We start from the raw sequence: 17214 nt of genomic DNA, 5'->3' as shown, positions 1-17214 counted from the left end.
GGCCTCTAAGAGAAAATTAGGAGGAGAAGAAAGGGTTTGAACTCTTACAATGAAGCTGCATCAAGGAGCTCATCTTGTAAATTTGTCAACTGTTCCAAATCCTCTAATCTCCGGTTCCAACGTAAGTCTGCTCTCTTAAACAACAAATTGAATAGGAAAGGAAGATTTAGTCATTAAGACTTAGGAAATGCAGAAAATAATCATGTTCATAAAACACCTACCATTACCAATCAAAGCATCTTAGAAACAAGCACGTGAACAATTACTGACCCAAATAGAATAATATTATAAGTCAATACTATCAGTGATTGCAACTGTTTGATGATTCGAACCAATATTGGCTATTTTAATTTTTCCCAAATTCCAAAACAATCCCAATTTAATTATCTTTCCGAGAAATATGAACTTGTTAAGGAATACCTTGGAGAGGACACCCAATCCAGAACAAGGAGCATCCAACAAAACTTTATCAAACTTCTTGGATATCTTTTCCTACAAAATTCAAAAGCTTTGTGAATAAAAAACAAAAATTGTAACAGGAAATGATGGCAAAAAGATCCAAATCACTGCATAAACAACATGCGTCAATAAAAGATTGAATCATCCAAATAGTATTTTATAAAAATAATGAAGAACCTTCCCTCAGAAATCTGTATAAACTCAAAAAAAAAAAAAAAAAAAAAAACAAAAAACAAAAAAAACAAAAAAAAAACAAAAAACAAATAAAAAATATGCTTCCTAGATACGGGCACCACCGCCAACACCAAAAAATTTGCCTAAAAATCAATATATTAGTTTGCAGTTAAGGCTACAGGGAATCAGTAGGAATTGCGATATCTGTAACTCTGAACATCTTAAATGTCAGAATCGACATGATAGGACATGCAAAATCCAAAGATGTGCCAATTGTGCTGCAACAATTTGGTGTGGGGTTCATGGCTACTGAATATGTTCAATATAAATCTCACAACATTTTCTAATTTACTTGATTCTTGCCAACCAAAATTAGACATTTGCTCTATCTTTGTTATATCTATTGAAAAGACATTGAAGCAGTTATTGGGGCAGCAATTGTTCTGTCAATCCCTCATAATAGAAATCAATCTGTATCAAGGTTAGTGGGAGCTAGGGGTGGCAACGATTTGGATCAACCATATTTTAGCAAAATGGCATTGAACAACAAAATTAAATAAATAAATAAGATGCGAGAAATGTTCATATTTAATCCGGTCTTGATTGTTAAAAATACAGTAAAAAATTCAGTCAAGAAAACGGATACACCAAAATTTTAGAGAATGAAAAGTTCAAGTTTAATACGGTTTAGACTTCAAATAATAATAATAATAATAACATAGTGAAAAAAGAAGCTAAAGTAAAAATAGAAAACTTTATATATGTATGAAGAATATTTCTTTTATGAGACAAAAGGGTTGGATGTCCCCACCCTAGTCAATATGCATGTTATGAATGAAAGAGATTTCTCTCCTCTTACTTTGAGATTGAGCAAAAAAAAAAATCATCCTGTAATTGAATTGGTTGTACGAAACCATAGGGAGCGATTCCCTAGTTATCTTTTTCACTTTTCTCTCTTCTCGACAATATCATCTTCTTCTTTTTTCTTCTCATCAAGGTATTTCTTCTTCTCCATCTCTACAACCCACTCTTCTTCCTTCTTCTTTAAAACCTTCATTCTTCTTCTTTCTACAACCCCTAATCCATCCAAACCTAGTTCTCAAAATCGTAGTTTTCCAAACCCTGGTTCTCAAAACCTTAAATCCTTAAAGCCCTAACCCTAAATCACTAAAACCCTAATTCTAATTTCCACCAAAATCCCCTAATTTCTTTTTTTAAAAGAAAAAAAAAACCCCCAAATTTTCGAAATCCCTAAATCCCAAAACCCCAAGTCCTAAAACCCTTAACCCAAAATCTGAAATCCCAACCAGAAACCTCCCAAAACCTCAACCTTAATGTTCCAACACCAAACCCATTCCCCACATTACCTAGCCTTTAAACCGCCATAATATGTTAAAACCGGCACAAGACAAATTATTTCAATTGAATTCAGATTTAGCCATATGCTAGGATGAGGTTTTTATCTCCTACAAGTCCTAGTTAATCAGTAATTTATGAATTCGTATTGCAGCATTGGCATAGGCTTGAATTTGGACATGTCTTGAATCTGAAATTTCTAAATTTATCGTAAATTAGCTTTGTTTTGTCGTTCTATTGCTCTAGTTAATCTGTCTTTTAATTTCATGGCATCATATTAGGTTAGATCATTCCGTCCTACATTAGCCTCAAGGCCCACTCCATATATCGGCAAGCCCCTTAGGGTCCACCAAAAGCACCAACAAGTTATTTTGCCAACAGAAGATCGATAAGTGATTAGTGATTATCAGTGTTGTCATATACGATTGCATAAGCACATACATTGGCTCAGATTGCATATGCCATGCAGGAAGAATGCCATGACATACTAAAGTATGCGATGGTTATGAGATGGCATAATGATGTAATCATGGCATACTCTAGTGTGCTATGGCATAATGGCCAACGGTCAAATTTCCGGTAGATTGTAATAAGTTTTAACTTGTATTGTATGCATCAAGTCATCAAGATTCAAGTTATCAATACAATTTCTATATTTGTAGTTTTCAATAACTAATTCTTTCTTAGTTTAACTTGTTGATTGTTTAAATTTGTTTTGCTATATATAATATAATATAACTCAGCGTATAGATGGTCTAATAGTCAAACCACTAGCTACAATGAAATAGGTAAATAAACCCAATCCAATCACTTGTAAAAATTAGAGATTCTTAGTTTTTTTTAAAGATTTTTTTAATGAATTTTACCATTTTTTAATTTTTCAAAAAAAAAAAAGGCCAACAGCCTAAGAGATCACTTATGCGATTATGCGATGGCATAAGCAATCAGTCCAGGCCGATGGCTTATGCAATTTTATGCAATTTGACAACAATGGTGATTACTACACGTTTGTGGCATGAATCTAGTAACTTGGAAAGCAAGAAACTAAGTATTGTTGCTCAATCATCTACAAAAGATAGCAAATATTGATAAGTTCATATGGTTAATGTCCCATCCTTAAAATGGGCTTTAATATCAGTACTATTCCTCTTCACCGTGACAATTAATGCATCATTCACATTGCTAATAATCATGCCTTTCATGAGAGGAGCAAGAATATTGAAGTGGAATGTCACTTCCCCTAACGTAAGCTCTGTTATTTGCATGATGGAGTTGTCTGGTGGCCTGGTTGTGTAGCGTTGTGAAGGTTGTATGGGGGTGAATGGTGGCAATCTTTGGTTGGAGGGATTTGGTGTATGGGTTGTGTTATCTCCCGGTTGTTGCGTGGGGTGAATGGGAGTCGATCATGTTCGAAGGTGAAAATCTCCTTCCATTTTTGTGCAGGTGCCCCAGCTCCGTTGCAATAGTTGTTGTCCAATTGGTTTTTAGTCTAATGGGAATAGGGCATTCAATAATATTAACATTGAGGTAATTTGGTTCGATTCCAGGGTTGCCTGACTGAAAATGGGGGTGTCAGCCCCATTATCTGTTGCTTTGGTTAAGACGGCATTGGTCTTATTGCTCGTGACCTTTGAGTGGCCCGACCTTCTGGCAATCTGCATTTGTTATATCAAGGGCATGTGGGGTAGTTGTGGGGGTCTAAAGCGTGCATTGTTTCTCAACATTCCTGCGTTTTTTTTTCACCGATTCCACCAGGGGCAATGTTTGTTGATGTGGGGGTCTGATCCATGCCAGGCTTCAGCCCTCTTGGTTGTGCTTGCATCTGATCTGGTTAACATAGGTCTGAGGTAGAGGTACCCATCTGTCTGACGTGGCTAGGGCAGCAATGTGATTTTTTTGTGTTTTGGCACATATACTGTTGAGTTTGGTTTATGTTCTGCATGTTACTAGTTGAAGGTTGTCAAGGTCAATGTTCGAAAAATTGGTCTTGCGTTATGTATCGCACCCTTGGAATACGGATACGTATCGATTATCACATGGGATATATCAATTGTATCCCATAATATATCATTGTCATTGGAAACATTGGAAAATCAGTCTAATTTTTCAATGAAACTTCAATGATTATTTTAAAAAACATCAATACACACTTATAAATCAAAACATTACAAAAAACAAGTGCACGTAATAGGTTTTCTTTGTACGCGGTCCTAATTTATGCGCTGTGTAACCGAATTGATGCAAATATATTCAAAGTTTATTCATATAATTCATAAATGTAAGAAGACATGTGGAAACACAAGCAATACATTCAAAAGCATAATTCATAAATGTAAGAAGACATGTGGAAACAAAAGCAATACATTCAAAAGCATAATTCATAAATGTAAGAAGACATGTGGAAACACAAGCAATACATTCAAAAGCAAAAGAAGAATCACTAGATCAGGTTATACACGTGTTTGATTTTATGTACAGACACAAATATTGCAACCGATTTGTGAGAAATTGGGAAATTTTGATTTTTTTTCAAATTTTTGCAATTCAGCCTATCTCCTCCAAATCTCGAAATCGAAGATCCATGATTTTTTATGCAAAACATGAAAAATCATGGATTTGTAACAATTTGACAATGACTTAACATGATATACAAAAAAAAAATATTGAAAATTGAAAATGTGGGATATATCCCACTACTTGTGCATTTCGTATCGCACAGGTGGGATACAAGATATATCATGGGATATATCAACCGATATCATCAATATTTAAAACACTGGTCAAGGTTACAGCAGTGAGGTGGATTGCTTTGGAGTGGCCTTGTTTTGTGCAGGATTTTAGTATTTAGATCTAGGCATTGGGCAAGCTATGGTGGCATGACTTGTGTCCTCCTCAAACATCTTTCCCTCTACTAGATTGATCTCTGGGCCCTTTTGTTGCAAGCAGCTTGGATTCTCTTGGCTCTTTTAGTTTCTCTTCTTCTTCTTTTTTGGTTTAGGGGAGGTTGGGCCTTTTGTTGGATATAAGGTTGTCAACGGGCCAGGCCTGGGGTTGGTTTTGGCCCAGATTTTGAACTATTTTAGGCTAGGCTGTCTGGCTGGGCCTATTCAAAATTCTTATTTTGGCAAGCCTGAGCCCGGCCCATTGACACCCCTAGTTATATAGATCTAATAAGGCAGTTTTATATGATAGGTGAGGCCCGTTTCTTTTTTGTGGCACCCACTTGAAATTTGTAAAGCCATTTTTTTTTATTTAACACAATTATAGGTGGTGTGCTCCTACCTTTTTGTAAAAATTAAAGAAATTACAATATATAAAAAAGGTCCAATGTCACTTTGTCCGAATTACTAATTTTATTCGTTCAAACAAGCAATTGGCCAGCATCTTCATGAAGGCTTCCAATCGACATGGAATTATTGAATTAAAGATATCTTAGGCAAGCTAGGTTTGGGTGATATCTATCCTATGGCTTGAGGGGAGTGTTAAAACTGTTACATCAACTTCAGTACTCCTACGGTGAGCAATATCTTTTTAGTAAGTTTTGTTTAGGGTTGTGTTGTAAAAAGATGTTAAGAGTGAGAAGGAGGTTAAAGAGAAAACTTTGACATCCTCGCTGAATGTGATGGGTGATATGCAAGTACTTAGAAATTGCATGTGTGGTCCAAAAGTAATTCAAATTAAATTGTTGAAATCATGGGTTCCAGTTTTGTTATATCGTGAACCAACAATTATACTTATTTGATTATCTAACCATTGGATAGGTGGACATTTATTGAACGGTTTAAAATGAAAAATATAAAAGGGTCCTATTCCAACAACCAAGTGCCCACTAATCAGAGGCTAAGATTGCTCAATCAATCTGATTTTGGGACTGTGACTAGGCGACAATTAATTCCACAGCATGGTAGGTTTAATTTACGTCGATGTATGCTACGTGTCTAACTTGAGCACCTATGTATCTAGGCATCCTACTCTTTCGAAGTATCCCATAACTCTCTGCCAGTAGAATCTCTCTTTTCCTCCCTTTTCTTCTACTTTTCCTTCTTCTCAACATAGTTTAAAAAGATATAAAAGGTCACAAGTTCAAGCGTCCCTAATTCATATCACTTTATAAGTGGGTTCAACCAAGCCACGCCTGCACATAAGAATCTACTCACAAGCAAGCCTAGTCATCTCACTTCTAGTCTTGGGTCGGGGTCAAGCCTAGTGTTGATTCCATTTAGCAAAGGTCAAGCTCGAGATGACCCCTACTCGACCTATTGCAACCCTTGGTGGGGCCCATTACTCCAGTGGACCCACATGAACACACCCTAGCACAAAATCAATCTAGTCCACACATCAAGAAGGTAGATGCATTGTTTTAAATAGCTTCGCTATGTAGCATGTAGCTTACACTATGTAGTGTAGCTTAGCCTTAATATTGTATAGCTAATGAAAATAGCTTAAGTCACGTGCGCCCATGCAAAATACTAATTTTTCATACGCTACACGCTACATATCCTATGCCCTATGGTATATGCAACATAGCTTACATTACAAGTTATTTTTCAATAAAACATTAAAACCAATTGATGTTTTCAATTATTTATTACATTTTTATTATGTAATTTTTTTTTAAAAAAAAGTTAATCCTTTCAATGATTACAGTAAAATAAATTTTTTTTTTCAAAGATAATAGGATAATATTAAAGAAGAAAAAGGATTACAGGAGGAGGCAACTGCTGAGATAGCAGAGAAGCCAAAACAAAAAACCTACAGGCCTAAAAACAAAAGATCAACATCCTTAAGCCCAGGAATATTAACCACCCATTCTATAATCATCTTTTTGGCTCTAGAACACACCGCTTGAGCCGAGGAATGGATATCATTAAAACATCTATCGTTCCTTTCCTCCCAAACAGACCACCAAATGGCAAGGAGAGTCATTCTCTAGATGCGATTTTTGATTTTACCCAGCTTAAATCCATGCCAATAAAGTAACATGCTGGAGGAGGAACTCAGAATACTCCCGTTAATATTGAATCTGATGAAGAAATCTGACCATATGAGAGCAATGAACGGGCAATGCAGCAACAGGTGATCTACCGATTCTTCGTTCTTCATGCAACATAGGCACACATCGACGAGTTGCATACCTCTTTTTCTCAGATTGTCGATTGTAAGAATACGGTTTTTTCCAACCAGCCAACCAAAACAAATGAATTTGGGAGGGGCAGAATATTTCCAGATGAAAGGGAAGGCGGAGGTCGCTGGACTGGGCAGGGGGGGAGCAAATAAGGGTAAAAGGATTTTACCAAAAATATGCTGGATCTGTCCCTGTTCCAAACCAGCTTATCTGAAATGACCTGGTCAGGAATCACCTTGGACACGCAATCAAGCAATTCCACAAACTCCGTGACTTCCCAGTCATGAAGATTTCTAACACATTTCACCTCCCAAACTACCGTGGTGCCGGACACAGTGTAGCAATTTACGACAAGGATCTTCTTGTCTGGGGCCAATCGGTATATGTTCGGGAATAAAGAACTAAGGGGCGCATCCCCAGCCCACTGATCTTCCCAGAAGCGAATCGCTAAGCCGCTACCAATCTCGAAGCTGGTGTTGTCAATCGCAGCTTGCTTGAAACGCAAAATACCTTTCCAAATGAAAGAAACTATGTATGGAGATTTTGGTCCACCAACCACCTGGAGAAGTACCATACTTCATGACCTTCAAGTTTCTAACACTGGCACCCCCGTCTTGGAAATGTTTGCAGACTTCTTTCCAATCAAGAAGATGTAGCTTTTTCTGGTTCTCCTTCCCGCTCCAAAGAAAATCACGTCTGAGGTTATCAATGCGTACCAGAACTAAAGACGGGCATCTGAATAAAGACATGTAATAAATTGGGAGGTTAGACAGGGCAACCTTGATAAGGGTAAGCCTGCCTCCCATAGATAGATACTAGCATTTCCACGTGGCTAAGTATTTTTGAACCTTGATAACAATTTTATCCCACATAGCTTTCGGTGGAGGTCCAATGGTGAGGGGAAGACCCACAAATGTTGTAGGGAAGGAGGCAGCTGGACAGTCAAGCGAGTCGGCATATCTAGAGAGGTCATCATCTGATACGTTTATCCCAAAAATCTTTGATTTGGCCACGTTGATTCTCAGCCCCAAAACAGCTTCAAAACACCTTAACGTCGTTCGCAGGTTGTCAATGATCGCCGGATCCACATCAGAGAGGATGAGCATGTCATCCGCGAATTGAATGTGGGCGATTAGAGGAGAGACACCAGGCATAGATATCCCTTTGAGAACTCCCGCACTCTAACCGCTTAGAAGCATCTATGATAATGCCTCGCCTACTATGATAAAGAGGAGCGGGGATAGAGGGTCCCCTTGGCGTATACCTCTCGAGCTGTTAAAAAAACCTTTAGGGGCTCCATTGATAAGGACAGAGAAGTGGCCCGATTCCACACACGCCTCTATCCATTTTCTCCATCTATCGCCAAAGCCCATACAGAGAAGCATATATTGAAGGAATCCCCAATCAATGTGATCGTATGCCTTTTCAATATCCGGCTTGCAGAAGATACTCTTCATCCCGGACTTATGGCATGAATGAAGGCATTCGTTGGCAATCAAGGCACAATCAATGATTTGTCTACCGTTTATAAACGCATTTTGGTACTTCGAGATCAAGTTCCACATCACTTTCGATAATCTAGAGGAAAGAATTTTTGCCAGAATTTTGTACGGGCCCCCAATCAGACTTATGGGTCGAAATTCGGCAAAAGTGCTCGCACCGGCAATTTTTGGGATGAGAGCAATGAATGAAGCACCCATTCCTTTTGAAATTCTGCCTCTACAATGGAATTCATGTAGAAAATCCATGACATCATGTTTAATGGATTCCCAGAACATCTGAAAAAATATCATGGGATATCCATCAGGACTGAGCGACTTGTCTCCCCCCAATGATTGAATAGCTATTTTGGTCTCTTCCTCTAAGAATGCAGCTTCCAGGATATCTGCCTCCGATTGCTCAAGAGAGTTAAAGGTGATGCCGTCTAAACAGGGCCTGATCCAATCATCAGAAGTAAGGAGGGATTCAAAATGGGAAACAGCTAGGTCAGCTATCTCCAGTTTATCATCGACTTGTCTACCATTGACGGTGATACTGAGGATGGCTTTAGCACAGTGGCGCATATTGGCTATACTGTGAAAGTATCTAGTATTCTTGTCTCCCTCAGCGATCCATCTGGCCCTCGATTTCAACTTCCAAGATACTTCGTCTTCTAGGGCCCTGGTCGAAATGGATTGGATGATTTGGATGCGCCTACTCAGAACCTATATGGGTATGGGCCCTCCTTCAGCTTCAGAGTCAATACACTACAGCTCATCAAATAGAGCATCCGATTCTGCTTTTCACTTGAGAAGTTCTTTTTCTTTACACTCTTTAATCTTCTCCTTCAGAAGTCTGAGTTTGCATAGCAGCTTGTACCCTGCAAATCCATCAGCTGAGAGTGTTGACCACCATTCGACTATCTTCTGAAGAGTTAAACTTTAAGGGTTTCGGACCCCGGTTTTCTTCTTCCGATGAGAGCAAGATTGGGCAGTGGTCCGATATTGTTCTTGGAAGAGCCTGCTGGAAGAGAGAAGGAAAGGCCTCTAGCCAGTCCGTAGAAATGAGAAATTTGTCCAATCTTGATTGAATTTGGGACCAACGCCTATTCGACCAAGTAAATATGGCCCCTAGCATTGGAATGTCGACCAGTTCCTGAGCTTGAATCCAATATGAGAACGCCTCCACAGCCGGGGAGACCCTTCTTTTGTGAGAGTGTTCCGCAGCAAATCGGATGACGTTAAAGTCCCCAACAAAGCAACATGGACCTGAGAAGGACAGTCTGGTAGAAGAAAATTCGTCCCAGAATGCTGGTCTATTAGAGTCCTCATTAGGACCCTAAACAGCAGATATAAGACAACAGAAATTAGAACACTTATCTTGCAAAATAACACTCGCCGAGAAGGCTCCAGTGGAAGAGGACAGAAGGTCCCATTTAGAGGACTTCCAAGCGATAAGAATACCACCCGAGGATCCCGAAGCATCAAGAGTCACTCTCTTAGCATCCTTGGCTTTCCATAGAGACGCCAGCAGACCATCAGAAAATAACGGAACTTTGGTTTCCTGAAGGAAAATAACGTCAGGATCTTTTCTCCCTATGGATTCCTTAATCAAAGACTTCTTTTTAGCTTGGAACCCACCCCCCGAACGTTCCAAGAGATGATGATCATTGGGTCACCGAACTTCCCCGAGTACCCTTTCGTCCTCTCCTTGCGCTGGACGAAGCTAACAGACCTGGGCTCAGTTGTAATCTTTGTAACTCACGATTGTTGCTAGATATGGACACCTGCTTGATAGGAGTTTTGGATGGTGGGAGAAGTCTTCCCCTACTTTCAATATATTGAAATAAGGCAGTGTAATCTTCGACTCTGTCACCATGAGAGAGGCCCAGGGATCTCCCGACATGGCCAACTGCGTTCCTGATCCATTTTTTATTTTGGATCTCATCAAAAATCTGTTCTCTGGTTTTTTCCTTTGATGGAGATCATATCCACGTCTTGCTGAAGATGATGGGGGTAGTCTGCACACATCTGCAGAGGCTCAGCAACTGTCACATCGCCAGATACTTCTTCCAGAAAAATAGTAATAGGGCCCATCTCAGCCCAGTCCCAAGAAGCAGGTACGGAGGTGATTGGTGAAGTTGGGAGGGATGAATAGGTTTGGGATTCAGAAAATCAGCTATCAGATTCTTCCCCTCTGGAAAAGTCATCAGCCATGGCCCGGCCGAGGCGAAAGGAATCCTGCGGGGATGTTGGAATATGAAGATAGGAAAGAGTGTTATCTGAGTTGGGATGTGGGCGAGGCAAAGGTGTGGAGATGATAGGATAGATGCTTTCAGATACAGGTCTGGTCGAAGGGATGAATATGTTTGGGGAACAATGATTTCGGGTAGGAAATGGACCCAGGATTGTAGGCCCGAAATCAATGAGAGACAGCAGTCTCGGGCTGGAAGAGGATGAGGCGACATATTGGGACGTCTGACCAACCTCGAGATTCCCATTGGGCACGTGTCTGGCTCTAGAGGAGATAGCATCTAGATCATGGATATGTCTCGAAGCGGAAACATCCATACGCTGTCGAGGATGGATCTGCAATGAACACGTGTCTTCTCTTGCCGATAAATCAACGGAGGGGGGCCTCACGTTAAATCTCAGATCTGCATGCGCTCCATGTGTCAAAGGCTCTGGACGTCGCGGTTGCTTCTCGCTGAAGGAAAGGTTTGCTTCGTCCGAACGTAACGTGGAAGCTTCGGTGATCTTGCCACATAGCTCCTCGATGTGATGGATGCAGGCGCGGTTTACAATGGCTGAAGTTGAGGTGGCATGGTTTGCAAATGATACTCCGCTGGAGTATGGAAGTCGTACTCCGTCATTTGTCGTCTTCTCCGGTGCCGCAGCCGGAATTGAAGGATCAGGTTCCTTCTGTCTCCAAATGTCACCCCACCTGGGATAAACTACACCCGGCATCTCCTTAACGACCAAAAGATTGATGATCCGTTTGTCAATCTTCATCTAAAGGTGGGAGGGCAAAGGAGAACCCTTCTTTCTTCTTACTCACGCCCTAATGACTCCTAACTCATCACCGGATTTCGTTTTGAAGTCCATTTCAAGAAGGAATCCCAAACGGGAGGCTGCAGAAATGAGGAATTCATCGTACCAGCATTCCAGCGGAATATCCCAAATGAGAACCCATATATTCTCCTTCCCAAAAATGGAAAATTCATCCCACGTCATAACCTTAACAACTGGCCCATGAGTATGGATGTGGCCTGCCATTGTTAGCATCGCATGGTTGAGACCGGGGCAAACTTTAACCCAAAGCTCATTGTAGCCCAAAGGCTTGATGATATAGTTGTGTGGACTGAATCCAATGCATTCAGAAATCCATTCCCAAACTTCCGATAGCGAGGCTCCCTCTTTGGTTGTGATGATCACTGACGTAGCCAACTCAACTCTGGTTTTGTCGAATGATTCCTAGTTGATGGTGATGTTGGAGTTGGTTGAACGTCCTTAGCTTCCTCTCGAGTTGGTCCATTAGAAACACTAGTTTCCGCTTCCATTGTTGGGGGGGTGAGGGGCTTTTCTTTAGGAATTGGGTCCCTATGGAGGAGGGCATCCCTGAATGAAAGCCTTCTGATCTCATAGCTTTGGAGGTTAAAGGGATATTAGAATTCTCCTTATGGGGTTCCCGTACAGAGCCATGCCTCTTTTGATCTCTGTATGAGGGCCCGAATCTGGCCCACTGGACTAAGAGCGGGATTCCCCCAAACCGTTGACCATGCAGCATTTCAACCACCCTTGCCAGCTCCGTTTCTGAACTCATACGAACTAGGGAAAAGCCTCGGTATGAGCCAGTACTACAGTCATGGGGCATTACAACATCCATAACCGCTCCCGCTCGCCCAAAAACCCTCGAAATATTGATAGGGAGCCATCCCGTTGGACACCTAACGTATAGGGTAGGATAGGAGTTCCTCTTTCTCTCTTTAACCGTTGTTGTCCTCTAGTTATAGTGTTTATTCGATACTAGCTTCCAATCACTGGTACCAGGAGCGTCCGAATCACCATTTTCTTCTTCTCCATCAGATGCTGCTGTATCAGCCTTTACTCTTCCTCTGCTACTATCACCTTTTCCGGTCGTCGATCGCATTCCGTCCGGTCTTCACTCTTCCGTCCGGTCTTCCAAACTGGGGCTATTTTGTGTTGAATTAGAAAAGGTTCCTATACTAAAATAATATTAGTAACCATATTAAATCAATTACGTTGTTCTTTCTTTACCTTTATACTTGATCTTTATTTATTTTTTGTTGTCTTTGGTTGCACAAAATGACATTAAATTTCATTATTAATCAAACAAATTTGGTGCCAAATATCATATCATGATATTTGGCACAACCAAGCACAACCCTAATTAAAAATTTAGAAGTAGCTTGTAGCTCATGCCACATGTTATATAGCTTAAGCCTCATGTTTCAGAGGGGTGAACACTAAGCTACACGCTAACTACTGCTTAAAACACTGGTTATGCATATATGATAAAATGGGTAGTCAAAAGAAAATTACCGAACACCCATATACAACATGCATGTATAAGTTAACTAGTAGGTAGACCAGCCTGATTTTTCAGCCAATGCATGTTCATGGTGGGCACCACCAGATGAATAGCCCATTGTGTTGGCAAGTGAAAGGTAAAGCCCTCCCTCACACAAGAAAATCTATTGTAAGTTCAGGAGATGTTGATACATCTATTGGTTGTATGAGTTGCAAGAGCTTTTTATGCCTTACTAATGCATAAAATGCATAGAAAGTGAATGCACAAGAATCTAAAAATGTTTGCAAGGATGTTCTGAGAGATATTTATCATAACATACCACACAGAGAGAGTGAATGCATAAGAATCCAGAAAGGTTTGCAAGAATGCTCTAAGCAGTGTTTTAAATAGCGGTAGCGTGTTGCGTAGCTTTCAACCCTCTATAGCTTGTAGCATTAATAGTGCAGTGTGTAGCGTAAGCTACATCGTATTTCTATTTTTAAATTTTAAATAATAATAATAATAAATAGTAAAGAAAAAACAAAATATATATACATACGCTTAATAAAATTTTTGAAGTATGAGCATTTTCAAAATAATGCACATACACCCATACACACACCTCAGTGGGCTCCACGTGTGTCACACCATAGAAAACAATGCATATCTACATCCATACACAACCCATAGTGAGTTCCACATGGGCCACACCATAGAAAACAATGCATACCACCCATACAAACACCACCTAAAAAAATGATATGAAAAAATTGCATACCAACCCTATCCTACAAATATTGCATGGTAACCAACATTTTTATATTAAAAAATGAAAAAAAAAAAAAAATCCAAAATAACTAACAAATCTTCATTCTAAATGAAAAGGAACTCATTAAGGTGCAAGAACATACCTCTTAGTTTTACAAGCTCAAGAAGAGATTTAATCAATAAAAAATCTGAAATTTATAATTTCGTAGTCGTACAAATGCAAACAGGGGGAAATTTGATTTCTCCTTTGTTTCAGCTCCAATGTTCTTTAAAATACAGCCAATAGGCCTTGCAAGCTCTAATGATTGGCCGAAATATCCCCTTCAATGGCCTTCTGGATCGCTAGATTCAAAGAAATGGAGAAGTTGCATTGGCGGCTAGGGTTTGGAAGAGGGGTTTTTGAAATCCCTCTTTTGAACTCTTTTCTTTTAAATTTAAGTTTTTAGGATATCTTTATGGTGTGAATTCAACACACGTTTTAATAAAAAAGCACCATTGCTTAAATTTAGAAACAATAGGGCATTTTTGGTTTCAATTTTACATTATAAGATTTTCTACAATATGAGTTTGACACCATTTCAAATACATAAAACTTAAAAAATAATAATAATAAAAAAAAAAAAAAAAAGGTGCAACGTAGCGTACGCTACCTATGCTACACACTACGTAGTTGTAGTGTATGCTACAACCCCTATAGTGTACACTACAAGGGATTTGTGCTATTTGAGTAATCTACACTATGTAGTGCACACTATTTAATACACTAGTTCTGAGAGACATTTATTATAACATAAAAGGAGAGACTAACATTTAGCTTTTCTAGTCACAATTACTCTCTCCACCAATCCACCATGAATATTCATTATCAGAGGCACTATTGTACAATAGTCAGAATTTGGATTACTATATAAACCAAAAGCAGAAAGGATACGTGAATTAAACAATCAAAGTGGGTGTAAATTGCATATAATGTATAAGCCTAAAAAGAAGATAAGTAAAAGTGTGGTTTTTCCTGATAGCCATCGCAATGTGCATTCAACATGCTTTCCTAGCATGTTGCAGACGTGTTTCCAACATGGCTATTTAGAGAAAATGAAGCAATTCAGCCACATAACTAAGAATTAGCATGAAAGTGAATGATCTTCTGCTGATGGCATAGCCCCTTATGAACATATCTACAAAAATAAAAAGGCAGAAAGCAAAAAATAGACGCATCTCAATGGTACATTCCCCAAGGATAACGCGTATAATTTTAGAATACAAACAATATACCCATCTCAATTTGTAATAGATGATTTAGAACATTGCAAGCATGGTTGGAGAAAATTGAAAATGTGGATTATCCTGATGAACTCAAAATTTCCTTTACTTATATTCATTAATTTTCTGTTGGTAAATAACTTACAGAAAAAATACGAAGGTCAGCATGCACAACAGTGATGACATCATTGACATTGTGTGACTTGGCTGTCTCTTCAAGAATTCTTAAGCGGCCCTTGTTTACGTCAATTGCATACACCATACCTACATCATGAGTCCATGACAAGGCATTAGTGAAAGATCTTTGCTAAACCCACACACATGTTAAAGGTAGCCCATGTACACGCCAGATGTACCAGCATGCAAATAGGAATGAGATACAATCTACCAATCAGAGGGCTACCTCTACATAGATGCCCTGGCCCAAGTATCAGGTCAGTCCACTAGTCAGGCAGGCAATAGCTCACAATACAAATTTATGGCTGATGAAAACTTGGCTGAAGTTTTCTAACCATCACCTGTTTCTAATATAGTGGTCTACCTGGGTCCTTACTCTTGCTCTGGTGGTAGACTCTCAAGAGTTTCAACACACAGTCAAGGGTTCGAATACCCATAGGTGGTGAAATTCCACTATGGCGTGAGTGTGTGGGGGTGTGTGTGCATGTGTGTGTGTGTGTGTGTAGTGGTCCACCTGGACCAGATTTATTTTTGGGTGAGAACAACAATCCCATCGCACCCGCTTACTGAAGGGCTTGGATATTGTACCTTTCTGCCATCGTAGCATGTATGATAGTGTGAAAATGGTATGTCTTGTACACAGGTATGGCTCATAAAGCTATGAGTGAAATGTTCAAATGCTATATTCACATATAGATAAGAATTACAGGATAATGTGCATCAGGACACGATTAGTGACCTGATGCAGGCAATCCATACAGGTGAAGCCCACAGTCCCCAGATCTAGATTGCTGACCAGATATGCCTATGAAATCAAATATCAGGAAAAAAAAAATGAATCGACTCAGTTTCGGTCATGACCAAGTTGATGTGATTTCAGTCTGGAACAAGCAACTATTTTAGGTAGTTTTAGCAGGTTTTGGCCCTTCACTCATCTTAGACGGACCAAAAGTAAGAAGACTCTTTCGACATGGAACGAGGAATAAAAATTTAAAGCTTAGATGGGCCCCATTGTGGATGGTGAATCCAAAAATCATTCAGACTTGATGACTCTAGATGTCCAATTTGTCACCTTTTTTCTTGACTGATGCAGCATCATCTTCTTTCTACCGTCAACAACCATTTAAAAATTATGATTTTTTTTTTTTTAATTAGGATATTTGAATTTGGGATTTTTGGGGAATTCTCATCCATGGAAGGGCCCTTCCCTTTACATGTACGGTCTTTGACCATTTCATAGGACCTCTTATATGACATGGCACATCAGGAGTTTGGACGTTATACACATCCTAATGCATTAAGAGATTCAGGACTCAATAATTCCTCACCCATCCGATACGGAGGATCGGATTTCATTGAAGATCACCTTGGCCTCTCAAACGTGATGCCATGAATAGAGTCTTTCCTCCAGGCGCAGCACAACAGTCGACAATGGTCTCTCCGGGTTGTGGATCCACAACAGACACCACCAAACCTGCAGTTAAGTTTTGATCTGTTAGGAAATATATACTTACTAGAAGCCCCAAATCCCAACACAATTGAGCTGAAAGATGAATATAGGAAGTCACTCCTAGAATTTCACTAGGAAAAGCAGACGAAAGTAATCCTAAAGACAATGAACTACTATTTCTAGCAGATTAATCTATTTGACCTAGACATACGAGGTGCTGTAAGAAATGAAACTAGCATCTGATGTGGCAGCCTAGGCAAACTCAACATGCAGACACATCATTCAACATGGTAACATGATATTTTTAATAGAAGAAAAAGGACCGCCAAACAACCACATGTTACATGTTGATGCAGACTGCATCTAGGCCAAACAAATCTCCATTGTGGATTTTCCTATGTCCCATGATCAAACCATCCAAAGGCCTAGACTTTTT

The 17214-nt window shown here is 39.5% G+C and overlaps 1 protein-coding gene across 12 annotated transcripts in view; it reads right to left on the bottom strand.

Moving 5' to 3' along the window:
- The window catches only part of LOC131255476 (uncharacterized), a 49144-nt gene that overhangs the window by 16886 nt on the left and 15044 nt on the right, over positions 1-17214 (bottom strand). For 7 of the 12 annotated variants that reach the window (XM_058256205.1, XM_058256204.1, XM_058256203.1 and 4 more), the window contains 4 exons: positions 16695-16871; positions 15297-15415; positions 421-492; positions 49-134 (listed from right to left, as the gene is read on the bottom strand). In XM_058256205.1, the coding sequence (XP_058112188.1) occupies positions 49-134; positions 421-492; positions 15297-15415; positions 16695-16871 (454 nt within the window). The remainder of the gene's footprint in view (positions 1-48; positions 135-420; positions 493-15296; positions 15416-16694; positions 16872-17214) is intronic. The other 5 variants (XM_058256208.1, XM_058256210.1, XM_058256212.1 and 2 more) reach the window with 3 other exon arrangements.

This window comes from Magnolia sinica, chromosome 9 (genome assembly GCF_029962835.1).
Source record: "Magnolia sinica isolate HGM2019 chromosome 9, MsV1, whole genome shotgun sequence".
Classification (NCBI taxonomy): Eukaryota; Viridiplantae; Streptophyta; class Magnoliopsida; order Magnoliales; family Magnoliaceae; genus Magnolia; species Magnolia sinica.
This window is presented reverse-complemented; position numbering and strand designations above follow the sequence as displayed.